This window comes from Camellia sinensis, unplaced genomic scaffold, assembly GCF_055761805.1.
Source record: "Camellia sinensis isolate YWXY unplaced genomic scaffold, ASM5576180v1 Unanchor1, whole genome shotgun sequence".
Taxonomy (NCBI): Eukaryota; Viridiplantae; Streptophyta; class Magnoliopsida; order Ericales; family Theaceae; genus Camellia; species Camellia sinensis.
In genome coordinates, this window is record NW_028128987.1 from 5,395,132 (window position 1) to 5,412,231 (window position 17,100).

The window sequence follows — 17,100 nt, forward strand, 5'->3', positions numbered from 1 at the left end:
GGTGGGGCCTCGGGCGAGGTTGCTAGGCCTGAGCCTAAGCTCGAGCTTCGGGTAGGTCTAAACAATTTTTTTTAATTTTTTTCACCAAAAATTTATTATTTTCCATTAAAAATAACATTGGGCCTCGGGTGGGCTGGGTCTCAGGCCGGGTTTTTGAGTGGGCCCTGAGCGGGCCAATGGGTCGGGCTCACAAGTCGGGCTTCAAAACGATGGCCTAAGGCCTCGGGCTGAGCTTAGGCTTGGGTCTAAATGCGTCGAGCCCACCCCAGACTGCAGGCAGACTTCAGGCCGCCCAGTGGTTACCGGCCAATTTCACACTCCTAGAAGGAATGACGCAACAAATAATATGGTATTTTATTGGGTTTGTTTTTTGGGTGGGTGTATTTTAGGCCATGTTTAGCAGGTTTATTTGGATTAAAATAATTATATAAGATAAAATTAATTATTTTAATTAAATATAATAAAATATTACGTTTAAATCGTAATTATTTTTATTTTTTTTTAAAAAAAATTAAAAAATCTACATCAAATGAAATTTTTTTAGCCTTAAATTAAAATAATTAAAAAATCAAAAAAATCAACTCATACCATTTGGTTAGAAGCCAAGTCATCAGATAACGATTATTTTTGGAATATTCCGATGAAGAGGAGAAGAAAAGAGGGACGATAGAGAGAGGGAGGGGGAGGGGGAGAGAGAGAGAGAATCAATAATGGGTTTCTCTAAAGACAATCTGATTGGGTTTATGTTGGCTATTTCTTCAAGTGTGTTTATAGGAGCGAGCTTCATTATCAAGAAGAAAGGCCTCAGAAAAGCTGCTGCTGTTTCTGGTGTCAGAGCTGGTGATTTTTTTTTTTTTTATCTCATTTTCTTTTGATTTTCTCTGAATTTATGGATTTTCCTTTTTTGGGTTTTGGATTTTCTCAAATGGGTTTGTCTTTGATTTGATTTGATTTTAATTAGGTGTTGGTGGCTATTCGTATCTTCTGGAGCCTCTCTGGTGGTTCGGCATGATCACTAGTAAGTTTTTCATTTTTTTTTTCTTCTTTTGGTATTTTTTTTCCTTTTTGTTATTAATCTTTTTGTCCCAAGTTATTTCAATTTTTCTCAATTTTACTTAATTTTGTGGCAAATTGTATGAACAGATCACCATTTAAAACTATTTGAATATTTGCTCTCTTTGAATATTCCCTTTGAGTAGGGTTCGCATTAATTGCTGTTTGGAATTATGCAATTCATTGGTTTTTATTTTCTTATTTTTATGATTCTTCCAATAATAATAATAATAATAATAAAAGTCTAGGAACACAAAAACAAATTACACACGATTCTCTCACTCGTGTTCGGTTCTGCAATTGGTTTCTATACAAGTAGAAGGACTGGTAATCAAATTTGAAGTTTTATTCATTTGAACTTTAATTATCTATTACCTTTTACACAGTCAGGGCCGGCCCTGAGGTGAGGCAACCAAGGCAGTCGCCTCGGGCCCTCAATTTTGAACAAAATTTAGGTCCCCCAACCAGGAGTGTGTATCATGTCGTGTTATTTCATAATTAATTTAATATTAGCTCAATCTATTTATTTTCATGTTGTCGTATTTTGATTCGTGTCCGATTGATGTTTAATGTGAAAACTTTCACAGTACAGATTTGAAGCCTTTTTTTTGTGTGTTTATTTTGGGGTCAAAGCTCAGTTGATTAAGGTACCTATGGATAGACCAAACAGTAATTTTCAATGGGCTTTTGGTTCTTCACTGACTCTCTGCAGAATCTCTCTTTCTGTATGATTTATTGATATAGTGATTTTTGGAGAGGTTGCAAACTTTGTGGCATATGCATTTGCCCCTGCAGTTCTAGTCACCCCACTTGGTGCATTAAGTATTATTGTCAGGTAATTCTTTTTTCTTTTTTTTTTTTTTTGTGCATCAGTCATATGCTATAAAGTTGGTTTCTTTCTCAACTTTTTGAGTGGTATGTTTTAGCGCTGTATTGGCCCACTTCATCTTGAAGGAGAGATTACACCATCTGGGCATTTTGGGTTGCGTGATATGCATAGCTGGTTCTATCGTAATTGTTATCCATGCACCACAAGAGCATCCTATCACTTCTGTTCAGGAAATATGGAGTTTGGCAACTCAACCAGGTAGAATTCAGCCTCACTAACTACATTTTCTTTTATATCTACAGTAGCATCTCTATATGACTAACCATTCCTTTCAATGCCAGCCTTTTTGATGTATGCGGGATCAGTGATTGTGTTGGTATTTATTCTGATCTTCTACTTCGCTCCTCAATGTGGGCACACAAATGTACTAGTTTTCACTGGAATTTGCTCTCTGATGGGTTCTCTCTCGGTAAATATTTTGAACTGCTGAATCCAAATGTATAATATGTATTTCTTTCTTCTGAAATCATCTTACTCAAGTTTTGCCAAAATCGGACAAACACTCAATCATTGAAGCTTGCATGGATATGGATACGGAATACAAGTACGATTTGATACTTATATGAAAATACAACAAAACCTAGAAAAATAGGGTATAAATATGGTGAGGATATGTTAGAAAAAATTATAATTTTTAGTATTGTACAATACATAGGCTCAAAGACTGGTGAGGAATCTTTCTTTTGAAATTATTAGATATTATCTCAAGACTCAATAGTCAATATACTTTTTTTTGGTGGCTCCTACATTTCAATATCAAGTCTAAACTATTTATATTGCCCTTTATACTTTTTCACGTTATTAAAAGTGCTATATGCAAAAGTATTATATGTAAATTTACTTGCTTATTTAATTGTTAAAATTGTCATTATATATTTATTTTTTTTATCCTTACTTTCTACAAAGTATGGATATGAATATGGAACACGTGTGACACATTAAGGATGCGTTAACTCGATTAATTTTGAACTATTTTCTTCTTAAGTAAGAAATAAGAAAATGATTGACGAACTATTCTTGTATTAGCATAACAATTATACATACTACAATGTTATGCAAGAACTATTACAATCTCAATCTCATAACAGTTTGGATGCGTGTCCATACTTCTCAAAATTAAAGAACATTAATTTCTAGTATCGGATATGCTCAAGAAGTATCAAATATGTATCCATGAGTATCCGATGAGTATACTGATAGGGATATGGATATGACTCCCTTCTAGAAGTATTTGTGCTTCATAGTCTACAACAATTATTGAAGTTTTACAACGATGATATAGAAATCTTGTGTAGTTGAGGCCTTTTTGGTTAGGTGGAGAGTTTTGGAAAATAAAGGAAAGAGAAAAAATTATATAGTTAGAATAGATTTCCTTGAGGCCTTTTTGGTTAGGTGTGGAGTCTTTGAAAGTAAAGGAAAGAGAAAAGATTATAATCTTTTTGGGTTTGGTTTGTAAGAAAATGAAAAATATTCAAAAAGCGAAGTCTTACATAACTTGGTTACTAAAGTAATATGCAATATAAAAGCGTGAGGGCACTCTCGCGTCAATAGCTAACCTTTGAGGTTGAATTCTACCCAATAACTGTTAGCATATTATATTAAGTATTAGCATATTATATTAGCCGAAAGGTACACTAGGGTCTGTCTGTAATCATTTTATGCACTCAGGGATAGCAGTCAGGGATCATCTTGTAATTGCCTTTCTTGTAAACCCTAATCTTCATTTATAAATAGGGGGTGATATTCTATCATTCCCCAAGCTGGTTACTCAAGCTTCATGGTATCAGAGCTTAAGCTCTAGGGTTCGATCTTACTTAGGTTGGTCCTCTGCTGGGTCGTTCTCCAGTTCGTAAGCAGTCGTCGCTCAGTTCCTCAATCCCTCAGTCCCTCAGTTCATCAGTCGCCAGCAGCCTTCGTCTTCATCAGTCTTCGTCTTCGTCTTCATCGTCTTCGTCAGTCTTCGTCTTCATCGTCTTCGTCAGTCTTTGTCTTCATCGTCTTCGTCAGTCTTCGTCTTTGTCTTCATCGTCTTCGTCTTCATCGCCTTCGTCTTCGGCTTCATCAGCTTCGGCTTAGTCGTCTTCGTCTTCATCAGTCGCTCGTCTCTGTGTATGTATGATATACCCTCTGTTTTGTATATCACCGTCCTAATACATGTATAACTATATGTATATATATATATATATGTAAATCAGTAAACATTTCTATATATATATAAATCAATCAGTAAATATATATATATATAAACAAAAATATATATATATATATATAAATAAATAAATAAATAAATAAATAAAAATTAAAAAAAAAAAAAAAACAAAACAAAACAAAACAAAAAAAAAATTAAAAAAAAATATATATATATATGATTTCTTAAATTTGTTATGCTCTTATAAGTAGTCATTGTGCCTGTTCTTTCACCACCACCTTCTGGGTTTGTGATTGCCACTAGTTTTGTTGCGGGTTTGGTAGTATTGTATCCATGACAGATTCTACCAGTGTGTCCCCTTCTTCTCAAACACCAAAAAGTGTGAGTCTCATTCTACCTACTACCATGACTGAGAACCCCAACCCTAGTCTGAAAATCACCACCTCTCTATTTAATGGTCAGAACTACCTAGCATGGTCCCAAAGTTTGACTATGTTTTTGAAGAGCAGAGGGAAGATGGGGTATGTTGATGGCAGGATACAGGCACCTAGTACCACTGACTCAGGTTATGACCAATGGGAGATTACCAACTCTTTGATTATGAGTTGGCTTATCCATTCGATGGTTCCAGAACTTGGTGAGGGCTACTTGTCTATGGAGACTGCCCAGGACGTTTGGGAGGCTGTGGCTGTTACCTATTCCCGCAAAGGGAATTTTTCACAGGCATTTAAGTTGCGCCGCTCTATTGAGAGCTCACTTCAGGGGGAGTAGACTGTTCTTCAGTACTTCACTTTCCTCACCAACGGCTGGAAACGCCTTGACCACCTGGAAGACTATAAGCCCGTTTGCCCTACTGATTCTATCGGGTACAAAAAGTTCATCTCACGGGAACGGGTCTTTAAATTTTTGGCCGGCCTAAATGTGGAGTATGATCCAGTTAGGGGTCGAGTTCTGAGTATGGATACTCTTCCTTCACTTCCGGAGGCATTTGCCTATGTACAAAATGAGGAGAGTCGCCGGTCTGCTATGATGTCCCCTATCTCTACTGATCGTTCCGCATTACTGTCTACTCCTCGAGATGGCCTCAGCTTGCCTCCTCCGTCTGCTACTAAGGAGTCTGTATTCTGTGATTATTGCAAGAAGCCACGGCATACTCGTGAGACGTGTTGGAAGCTTCATGGGACTCCATCCGGGGGTCGAGGTGATCGGTCTGGTTCTCGAGGAGGTCGGTCAGGCCAATCTAGAGGACGTGGTTCCTATTCCCGGGCTCATCAGTCTAGTGCCGTTGATACCCTTGATTCTAATTCTACTTCTGTTACCCAAGCTTCTGATACTGAGCTGGAGGATGCTTTGCGCCAATTGTTGGACCGCCGATCTTCTACTGCTCTCAGTACCGCTTCCTCGTCCTTTGCCCGCTCAGGTAACTTAGCATCTTCTCCTTGTGCTTTCCTGTGTCATACATCCTTGTCTTGGATTATTGATTCTGGTGCCTCAGATCATATGTCTGGCTCCTCTGATCTTTTCTCTGTCTATAAGCCCTCTTCAGGTCAGGACAAAGTTAGGATTGCCGATGGTACTGTTTCTTCCATTTCTGGAAAATGTTTAGTCCAAGTCACTCCTACCATACATCTATCTTCTGTTCTCCATGTTCCCAAGTTTTCTGTTAATCTGTTATCCTTAAGTCGTCTTACCCAAGATTTGAAGTGTAGTGTGACATTTTTTCCTGATCATTGTCTTTTTCAGGACCTTGTCACGGGGAGGACGATTGGCAGTGGTAGTGCAGAAAATGGTCTCTACTTCCTAGATCAACCGGACAAACTTGCTTATTCTTCCACCACGTCTTCTACTACCCCCGCTGATTTATGGCTGTGGTATCGGCGTCTTGGGCATCCCTCATTTCATTTACTTAAGCATTTATTTCCTTCTAGTTTCGCAAATCATCATGTGTCTGACTTTCTTTGTGAGTCTTGTCAACTTGGAAAACAACATAGAGCTTCTTTTGCTCCCAGTTTGAATAAAAGCTTCGTTCCTTTTTCATTAATACATTATGATGTTTGGGGTCCCTCTCGTGTTCTGTCTGTGAAAGGTCATCGCTGGTTTGTTACATTTATTGATGATTTTTCTCGTGCTACTTGGGTGTATCTCATGAAAGATAAGAGTGAGGTTTTCTCTGTGTTTCGCATTTTTCATAAGATGATTTGTACTCAGTTTGGGGCCACTATCAAAATATTTCGTTCTGATAATGGCGGGGAATACATAGATTCTGGGTTAGGACAATATTTCTTTACTCATGGCATTATCCATCAGACCTCTTGCACCAATACCCCTCAACAAAATGGGGTGGCCGAACGCAAGAATCGGCATCTTCTTGACATGGCTTGGTGCATGTGTTTTTTTATGAATGTGCCTCGGCCCTATTGGGGCGACGCTGTTCTCACCGCTGCCCATCTTATTAATCGTCTCCCTACCCAGGTCTTGGACAAAAAGGCTCCGCTTCACGTCCTCCTCGGTTCTCCGTCCTTGTTTTCTATTCCTTCCAAAATATTTGGTTGTGTCTGTTTTGTCCATAATCACTCTCCCTCTCGTGGTAAGTTGGACCCTCGCTCCCTCAAGTGTGTTTTCCTTGGTTACTCTCCTACTCAAAAGGGGTATAAATGTTACCACCTTTCTTCTCGTAAGTGGTTTGTGTCCATGGATGTAACTTTCTTTGAATCCCAGTCCTATTTCTTGTCCTCTCCGGTGTCACCGTCCTCATTTCCGGGGGAGCCTTGGTGTGAAGTGAGTCCTGTGCCTCCTATGGTGGAACCAGTTGTTCTTGCACCACCCTCTACTACTGTGCTTCCTATGGTGGAACCAGTTGTTCTTGCACCCCCCTCTTCTACTGGGACTATAGAACCCACTGTCATCAAGAATACGGACGGGCATGTTTATGTCCGGGACATAGACAGAAAACAAGTTAACTGGATACACGGGACCGTTTCTGCTACCCCACTGCCATCTCCTGCTTCTGATGAGAGTCGAGGTAACTTTGAAACTCTCGAGTCCATTGATCTTGATGTTCCTATTGCCAAGAGGAAGGGTGTGAGATCTTGTACTCAACATCCTATCTCACAGTTTGTATCATACTCTCATTTGTCATCCTCATATAGAGCGTTTGTGTCCAATATTTCCTCTATTAGCATTCCTAACCATTTTCAGGATGCTCTTGCTACCTCTGAATGGAAACTAGCCATGATTGAGGAAATGAAAGCACTTAGGAAGAATGGCACTTGGGAATTGACTGAGTTACCTACGGGCAAACGACCTGTGGGATGTAAATGGGTATATACTGTGAAACACAAAGCAGATGGGTCTATTGAGCGTTACAAGGCAAGACTTGTGGCAAAAGGGTTTACTCAGACATATGGCATTGATTATCAGGAGACCTTCGCACCCGTGGCTAAAATGAATTCAGTCAGAGTACTTCTCTCTCTAGCAGCTAATCTAGATTGGCCGCTTTATCAGTTTGATGTCAAGAATGCTTTTCTCCATGGTGACCTCGAAGAAGAAGTATATATGGACATTCCTCCGGGTTTTGAGGATCATCAAACAGAAGGCAAAGTATGCAAACTTCGGAAGTCATTATATGGTCTCAAACAGTCTCCAAGGGCTTGGTTTGAGAGATTCACTCAGGTTATGTTTAAATATGGCTTCAAACAAAGTCAGGCAGATCACACATTGTTTGTGAAACATTCCTCACACGGTAAGACTACAGCACTTATTGTTTATGTAGATGACATAGTTCTTACAGGCAATGATAGTGGGGAAATACCTCTGTTGAAGAAATATTTAGCTAAAGAGTTTGAAATCAAAGACTTGGGCAGCTTGAAGTATTTTCTGGGAATTGAAGTTGCTCGCTCTAAGGATGGGATATTTATCTCACAGAGAAAATATGTGCTTGACCTGTTGAAGGAAACTGGGATGCTTGGCTGCAAGGCATGTGCCACCCCCCTGGAACCCAATCAGAAATTAGGGGATGATGAAGGAGGAGAAGTTGTGGATAGGGGGAGCTATCAACGATTAGTGGGTAAACTCATTTACCTATCTCACTCCCGTCCTGATATTGCTGTTGCTGTCAGTATAGTTAGTCAGTTTATGCATGCTCCTCATCAGATTCACCTTGAGGCTGTCATGAGAATCTTGAGGTATTTGAAGTCTGCTCCTGGAAAGGGTCTGTATTTTTCAAAGTATGATTATCTTCGTGTAGAAGCCTATACAGATGCTGACTGGGCTGGGTCAGTAACCGATAGGAGATCAACTTCAGGGTATTGCACATTTGTTGGCGGCAACCTAGTTACTTGGAGGAGTAAGAAACAGAATGTGGTTGCCAGGTCAAGCGCAGAAGCTGAGTTTAGAGCTATGGCACAAGGTGTGTGTGAACTTTTATGGATCAAATTATTGTTGCGTGATCTAGGTATTGATCAGACGGACTCCATGCGGTTATACTGTGATAATAAGGCCACCATCAACATCGCTCACAATCCAGTTCAACATGACAGGAAAAACATGTTGAGATTGATCGCCACTTCATTAAGGAGAAACTCACTAGTGGTACCATTTGTACTCCCTTTGTCCAGTCTGGTGAACAACCTGCTGACATTCTCACCAAGGGGATTGGGAATAAACCATTTCATGACATATTAGGCAAGCTGGGCATGAGAGATATCTTCGCACCAACTTGAGGGGGAGTGTTAGCATATTATATTAAGTATTAGCATATTATATTAGTCGAAAGGTACACTAGGGTCTGTCTGTAATCATTTTATGCACTCAGGGATAGCACTCATGGATCATCTTGTAATTGCCTTTCTTGTAAACCCTAATCTTCATTTATAAATAGGGGGTGATATTCTATCATTCCCCAAGCTGGTTACTCAAGCTTCAATAACGTGTAACATGGTATTAGAGCTGAAGTACCAAGGATGGGTAGGGTGCGTGTCCTTGGCCTATACACCGCAGGTGCTGTCGAGTGAGCACGCTGGGCAAGAGGAAGGGTGTGATACGAAGTCCCACATCGCTTGGTTACTAAAGTAATATGCAGTATAAAAACGGGAGGGCACCCTCACCTCAATAGCTAGCTTTTGGGGTTAAGTTTTACCCAATACCATGTAACAATTTTCACTTAATTTCTTGAAGATACAGCTTATCATTTTCTGCCAAAAAAAAAAGAAAAAAAAAAAAATCACTTTCTTGTGAAAGTTGTTATCTATTTCCTAGATTGCAACTTTATCCATTCTTTTTAAATACAACTTCTTTTATATGGATAAATAGATAAGGTTAATATATACATAATCATTTTACTTTTATTCAAATAATAAATTGTTATTTTCGTGCAAGTTTTTGAAAAAACTTTGCACATTACCAAATGCATGTAGAAAAGTTATTTTTCATTTTCCTTTCATTCTCACTACTTTCTTATACTTCCTCTTCTAGGTTTGCTTTGTTTTTTCATTCTAACCAAGTATAACCTAATGTCTTTCTATGAAGTAAATTACTGTTAGAATGTATTAGGAATATTTCCTATTTCATCCTTATGTATATTTCGTATCTTTATTTATACCTTAGAGTGCTCCTATAATTACGCGAATGAGTTAATATAAAAAGGGATGAGATATCACTCATACCTATCTTTTTTTTTCTCAAAATAACAAGAAAGACACCCATGACTAGCCTCCAACCTATCGATAGACCTAGGCTGAAATAGGAAATATTCCTAATACATTCTAACACTCCTCCTCAAGCTGGTGCGATTATATCTCTCATGCCCAGCTTGTTGAGAATGTCACGAAATGATTTATTTCCTAAGCCTTTGGTGAGAACATCGGCCAGTTGGTCCCCAAACCTCATGAATGGAGTACATATAGTCTCATTAGTGAGCTTTTCCTTAATAAAATGCCTATCAATCTCCACATGCTTGGTCCTGTCATGTTGAACCGGATTGTGAGCTATATTGATGGCTACCTTGTTGTCACAGTATAGCCTCATCGAATCTGTTTGATGAATCCCCAAATCCCTCAAAAATAATCTAATCCATAATAGCTCAACACACCTTGAGCCATAGCTCTAAATTCAACCTCTGCTCTGGACCACGCAACTATATTCTATTTCTTACTTCTCCAAGTGATTAGATTTCCTCCAACAAGGGTACAATAGCCAGATGTTGATTGTCTATCAGTGACTGATCTAGCCCAATCAGCATCTGTATAGGCCTCCACACTAAGATGACCATGTTTTGAGAAATAGAGACCCTTTTCCCGGATAAGACTTTAAGTAGCTCAGAATTCGCATAACTGTCTCTAAATAAATTGCACGTGGAGCATGCATAAATTGACTAACCATACTCACTTCATTTAGCTTAGTCATAGAGTGTACCTTGGTCAGTTTATGCATGCTCCACGTCCAATTCATTTAGAGACAGTTTATGCGAATTCTGAAGTACTTGAAGTCTTCTTCGGGAAAGGGTCTCTATTTCTCAAAACACGGTCATCTTAGTGTGGAGGCATATACAAATGCTGATTGGGCTGGATCAGTCACTGATAGATGGTCAACCTCTGGCTATTGTACCTTTGTTAGAGGAAATTTAGTCACTTAGAGAAGCAAGAAATAGAATATAGTTGCACGGTCCAGTGCGGAGGCTGAATTTAGAGTTATGACTCGGGGTGTGTGTGAGCTATTATGGATTAGATTATTTTTGAGGGATTTGGGGATTCATCAGACAGATTCGATGAGGCTATACTGTGACAACAAGGCAGCCATCAATATAGCTCACAATCCGGTTCAACATGATAGGACCAAGCATGTGGAGATTGATAAGCATTTTATTAAGGAAAAGCTCACTAATGGGACTATATGTACTCCATTCGTGAGGTCTGGGGACCAACTGGCTGATGTTCTCACCAAAGGCTTAGGAAATAAATCATTTCGTGACATTCTCAATAAGCTGGGCATGAGAGATATCTTCGCACTAGCTTGAGGGGAGTGTTAGAATGTATTAGGAATATTTCCTATTTCATCCTTGTGTAGATTTAGTATCTTTATTTATACCTTAGAGTGCTCTTGTAATTATGCGAATGAGTTAATATAAAAGGGGATGAGATATCACTCATACCTCTATCTTTTTTCTTCTCAAAATAACAATTACTTCTATGTGAACAGGTGTTATTTTAGAACAATGTTCTAAAACATTTCTTGAATTGAAACTTATTTTAAGCTTTGATGGCTTAATTGATCATCTGATTAAAAAGATTTAAACCTTAAAGTACTTTTATTGCTTAGTTATTTATTTATTTTGAAGATTGTTAATTCCACAAGCAGCAACCTAAAAACTTTATTGCTTAAACTGATGTTTAAAAAATTTCTCATGGGATATGGATCACGTTAAATGGTTGGTTGAAGCGTTATTATTGGTCCACCAATCCTCTTGATATTGTGAAGTTAGGAGAAATTTTCGTTCGCTTGCCAATGCACTCGTGTCATGAATTGTTACCTTTTGAGTTTCTATTGAAGTTATTCTGATTGGACCATCCTTCTATTAATTTAATGAATGAGTGAACTTCTTCATTTTTGTTTTTATGCGGTGCACTAGATTTTATATTTCAAATTTTTTGTTTGATGTACAGGTGATGAGTGTTAAAGCCCTTGGAACTTCACTGAAGTTAACTTGTGAGGGAAAGAACCAGTTAATCTACCCAGAGACCTGGTTTTTTATGTTTGTGGTGGCTACATGTGTTGTCACACAGTTGAATTATCTTAACAAGGTTAGTGATGACTTTCTGCTTATAGTGGATTAGGGTGAATAACTTGTTTGTGCCCAAATTATATGTGGCAACTTGCTTACATGGAATAGATGAATGATGAATCAGACCCATTTTTCCCTCCCCACTGTTCCCCTTCTATCTCCTTCTCCTTGACAATAAGATGATCACGAAAAAGTAAATTTGAAGAAGCAGAAAAGTTTGGAAAATTGGTTTCAAGCCCGGTCCTCTTAGGGACCTTGCTAGTTTTGATTAAATTAAATACAAATTGTTAGAATAAACTCAAAAACTTAAATTAAAATCATACATAAAATTAATTAACAAAACAATCTCACTTATCAGCTCATCGATTGATTTCTTGTTGAACTTGCCAATCACACCTAGGACCTATTCAAAGCTATTTGTAGCATTGATGTTCTTACTTTTTTTCCTTTTTCTTTTTTCTTTTTCTCTGTGTGTGTGTGTGGGGGGTGGGGGGTGGGGTTTAGAAAGAGAAAGCGCAATTGGTTTAGTCAAAACTAATTTGGTTCAAATGACTCTTTGGTGGTGGTAACTTACTAATATAATGTAGGAATTTCTTACTATGTCAAGTTCTTATTGTTGGGGTTCACCTCACATCATAATAAAGTTGCAATTGTTTTTCCTTTGGAGGTCACCAACCATCATAAATGTCGGATGGAGGTCTAGACATTTGACTATGTATGGGTGAGGCATGCATTGTGTCAGCAAGCAAAAATCAATGATCCACCAAAATGTTTGTAGATTCATTACTTGCAAATCTTTACCTTGAAAAGTGCAGTAGCAGAATGGTTCAGATAGAGATCTCTTAAATGCCCAATACCTAAGATTAGCTATAAATACCCCTGATGGGAGGGCTTTGGAAAGCAAGTTGAGTGGAGTGACAGCAAATAGTAGTCACTCAAGTTTTTAGCAAAACTTGTGTGTATAGTATATTCTCATTTATTTGGATAGTGTGTTAGGGTATACCCACTATTCATTGGAGAGTGTTTGTGAGTACCTTCTATTGAGAGTTCATCAAAATTTCTTGGCATAAAGGTTATTTTAATTTCAAAGTTGATCAAAATTTCTTGAATTTGAATTGATGCTTACATTGTTTTCTTTTCTAGTATCATAAATGCCATCTGGTCTAATGATGTGGCCTTGATATTTCAGGCTCTTGACACGTTCAACACTGCAATTGTTTCCCCTATATATTATGTCATGTTCACATCACTTACAATCCTTGCCAGCGTAATAATGTTCAAGGTAATTTCAGGTCACTTTCATAGATGGAAATTTTATTGAGATTTGGTTTAGTGGGTCAGGGGTGACCCCAAGGTTACTTTCTCATATTAAAATGTCAATAATGAACAACTCTGAAAGCACCCCACAAGTAGTGTTGGTTTTCAATCCTCCATAAAAATTATCTCATCATTCATTCAACTATTAACATAAAAAATAATAATAATAAAATTAAAGGATAAGATCATTCATTCAATTATTAAAATCTACTGAAAAAATTGTTGTTCCAGGATTGGGTTGGCCAAAGTGGGGGAAGCATTGTATCAAATATATGTGGCTTCATTGTTGTGCTTTCGGGGACTATCTTGTTGCATGTGACCAAAGACATTGAGAGAAGTTCTTCTTTTAAAGGTGCATTATATGTTCCTTGCCTTTCTTTCCAATCTCCTATTTCTCTCATTCTTATACTTTTGTCAGTCTATTGGACATTCAATTGCTTTTTAGGTTCATGATTAAATGCATGGTTATTAGCTATGAAGCATGAACACTTCAAAACAAGTGTCATAGCCGTGTCGGACAAACGGACACGGCGGGGACACATACGGGACACGCCACATGACATGTCCCCTTATTTAATTAATTTATTTGACATGTTGGGGACACACTAGAGACATGCCAACTTGTCTTTTCTCCCATTTTTTTTTTTTTAGTGTTTTTAATGAATGTTGAATGTTTATTATTTTTTCTGTAAATTTAAATGCTTAATAGATCATCCATAAAAGTATATATTAACTTGAGTGTTAATTTAAAAGTGGATTTTTTTTAAAAAAAAAAATAGAATTAGAGGTAGTTTTTGTTAATATTGATTATTTATGGATGTAATATTATTCTAAACAACAAATAAAAATATATGAAAACATATTTTATTATTTTGGAAATCGCCATGTTCCGTGTCTGCATCCATGTTTGTGTCCGCATCTGTATCCATGTTTGTGCTTCTTAAGTTATTAGAATCTTATGATTCATGATTCCATTCAATTTTCAAGCAAAATGATCTGATTTGTGTAGTTGAATATTATATTGAGTGAATTTTTCAACTTAATTGCAACTATTCATTATGATACACTGCAATTCAAACGATTTCGTAGTTTGTTTTTTTTTTTTTAAAAAGAAGAAAAAAAAAAGAAAGAAAAGAGTTCAACCAATTATATTGATATACATGATTTTATATGTATAGAATAATGCTACAAATCCACAAATTCACTCACAACGATGCACAAGGAATGTAGGTCTTATATCATTGGATGTGTAACTAATCCAAAGTTGACACCTATCATACAACCTCAGTGTGGGTCGAATTGTGGAAACTTTGTGGGTCTCAAACATTTTCCATATATATTATACAGTTATATATTATTCTAAATAATGTGAATATTACAATTCACAGTTTAATAACAATGCCTAAATGTTCAAAACAAATGCAGGAAACTATGCACCCCTTTCACCTTCATTTTCAGCTCGACTGTGCAATGGAAATGGGGATTTGCTGAACCATGAAGACGAAGATGAACAATGTTCTGAGGAAGTTTGTCTAAGAAGACAAGAACTTTACCCATAATTGTGAGCCTTCATAGAAACAAAATCCAAGCCATTTTACCCAAAAACTGGGCATGTGAAATTCACGTCCAAATAACTGTTAAAGGGGGGATGCAAATCAGGTGACTTCAGATCGCAGCTTCATGCAATGACCAAAAGTTTTCAAGAACTTGTTTGATCGGTTATTCAGTACTAACATCATCAGGATTCATCTTTAGCTTGTCATTGTTGAGAGCATACTGGATAGTTGTTGATGCTTTACTTTTTGGGGGTTGCTAAGTTGTACAGCTTGTCGATGGTGTTGAAATTGTACAGCATAATTTGTTCAAGATCATAAAAGTAGACTGGTTTTTAGGGGTAGTAAAATGGTATGATGCAAAACTATGAAGACCTAAAAATGAGATCAAATGAAGAATGCTGGGATCCGTTGGGCAAAGATCTACAGTCTACACTGAAAGACTTGAGCTGTACAGGGAATTTAGTGATTTTTGTTCAATTTTTCGGTGTATTGTTTCTTTCGTATAGAATGAGAAAGGAGTCTTTGTATGGTGTTTACCAATTAACGGCAGTTTCTTGGATTGATTTTTATTGTTTTCATTGTTGTGAGATAAATGATTGATATCAATTTTTATTGGGTGTATTTCATTCTTTGTCATAGAATGAGAAACGAGTCCTTGTATTGTGTTTACCAATTGACAGCAGTTTCTTGGATTGATTGCTACTGTTTGCAAATTGCAATTTTTTTTTTTTTGATGTTGGGATAATTGATTGATATGTCACATTTTCATTTTACGAGAGACTTTGTTTAACACACTATTTTAACAAAACATGAATAATTTAATTCATTTGCTTTCATTAAAAAAAAAATTACTTCCTCCATCCCCTTGTCTAATGACAAAAGTACTTTTTTTCTGTTGGGTTTTACTTAACGGAAATAAGTTGATGATTTAAATTAAAAACAAATCAAAAGATCAGGATTTAAATTGATAAAATAAAAAACTAATACTTTATTTTGTTAAGGGTAAAAAATTCCTGGCACTTTTTTGATAATTAATTTGAGAAATCATTTTACCCTCCAAATTTTTACACGTTTTTCAATTTAACCTCCAAACTTTGATTAATATCAATTTTACAATCAAACTTCTGAAATTTTCATCAATTTGACCCATGCCGTCACATTTCGACTACAATTGGATAGAATGCATTGACGTGACAGCAAAATTCTTTTGAAATTTCATTTTACCTCCCAAACTTTACCTTAAAAATCAATTTGCCCTCCAAATATTTTTTAAAAAAAATTAATTAATTTTTTTAAGGTATAGTTTGGGGAGTAAAATGATTTTTAAGGTATAGTTTGGGAGATAAAATGAAATTTCAAACGAACTTTGGTACCACGTCTGTACAATCCATCCAATTGTAGATAGAATGTGACGACAGAGGCCAAATTGATCAAAATTTTGAAAGTTTGGATCTAAAATTGATATTAATCGAAGTCTATGAGTCAAATGGAAAAATGTGTGAAAATTTGGGGAGTCTAGTTTCAATTTGGTACATCCATTCAAGTTGGAGGTTTAAAGTTAATAACTTTAGGATATTTGTTAGTCTCTTAAGGTGTAGATGTAAAATAAATAAATAATAATAATAATGAAAATTTGGATCAAATGATTAAATTAAAACTCAACTCAAAACTTAAAGTGTATGGATCAAATTGTTCAATTTAAAATAATTGAGACCAAAGTCAAATTTAAATCAAACTATAAGAGTAGAAAATATAATTTGTCCAATAAATAAATAAATAACTATAAGCAACGCAATTAATTATGCCAAACAAGACTATGAACTTATAAGAAGTGGATAACATGTGTAAATTTAATTGCACCTCACATGGCCATGGTCTTTTAAATTTGGGCACTCGATCTATAAATTAAAATTTATATGAGTAAATGGATGATAAATCCAAACTAAAAAAGGTATAAGGTATTAGATCCAGTGAATATTTTTTTGTTAAAGAGAAGTTCACTCTTTGTGAAATAGTTTTGTGGGAAGTCCTTTTGTTTGTTTGAAAGGATATTTTGTTTCTAATCTTATCCCTTAATTTATCTGTTGACTTTTGTTGACTATTTGTTAATTTTTTTCCCTATCCATTAAATTTTTTCCTATCTATTCAAATTCTATGGGTTTCTCTCTCTGCCTGTTCAAATTTTTCCTCCTATCTATCTAATTTTCCCCCTTATCTATTGAAATGTGTTAATTCTTGTTCTAATTTTTATCTGTACAAATTTATCTGTTCAATTTTTTATTTGTCAAAATTTTATTTCTCTATCTGTTGAAACCAACACTCAAATTTTAATTTGTTGCAATCTATTTGTTCTTCTTCT

General features: G+C 36.4%; 1 protein-coding gene across 1 annotated transcript; it reads left to right on the top strand.

Moving 5' to 3' along the window:
* Nucleotides 1–593: 593 nt before the first annotated feature.
* Nucleotides 594–15,414, top strand: LOC114256476 (putative magnesium transporter NIPA4). The gene is made up of 9 exons (XM_028196134.2): nt 594–840; nt 962–1,018; nt 1,798–1,888; nt 1,980–2,140; nt 2,224–2,351; nt 11,750–11,887; nt 13,058–13,150; nt 13,417–13,537; nt 14,611–15,414. The coding sequence occupies exons 1-9, from the start codon at nt 711–713 to the stop codon at nt 14,742–14,744; spliced, it is 1,053 nt and encodes a 350-aa protein (XP_028051935.2). The 5' UTR covers nt 594–710; the 3' UTR covers nt 14,745–15,414.
* The last annotated feature ends 1,686 nt before the right edge of the window (nt 15,415–17,100 follow it).

What these genes read in the sequence shown, in the direction of transcription:
- LOC114256476 (XM_028196134.2), top strand. Translation starts at nt 711, where the DNA reads ATGGGTTTCTCTAAAGACAATCTGATTGGGTTTATGTTGGCTATTTCT. An exon ending in TGTTTCTGGTGTCAGAGCTG is followed by an intron (nt 841 to 961) that starts GTGATTTTTTTT and finishes GATTTTAATTAG; the next exon opens with GTGTTGGTGGCTATTCGTAT. An exon ending in AGTTGAATTATCTTAACAAG is followed by an intron (nt 11,888 to 13,057) that starts GTTAGTGATGAC and finishes TTGATATTTCAG; the next exon opens with GCTCTTGACACGTTCAACAC.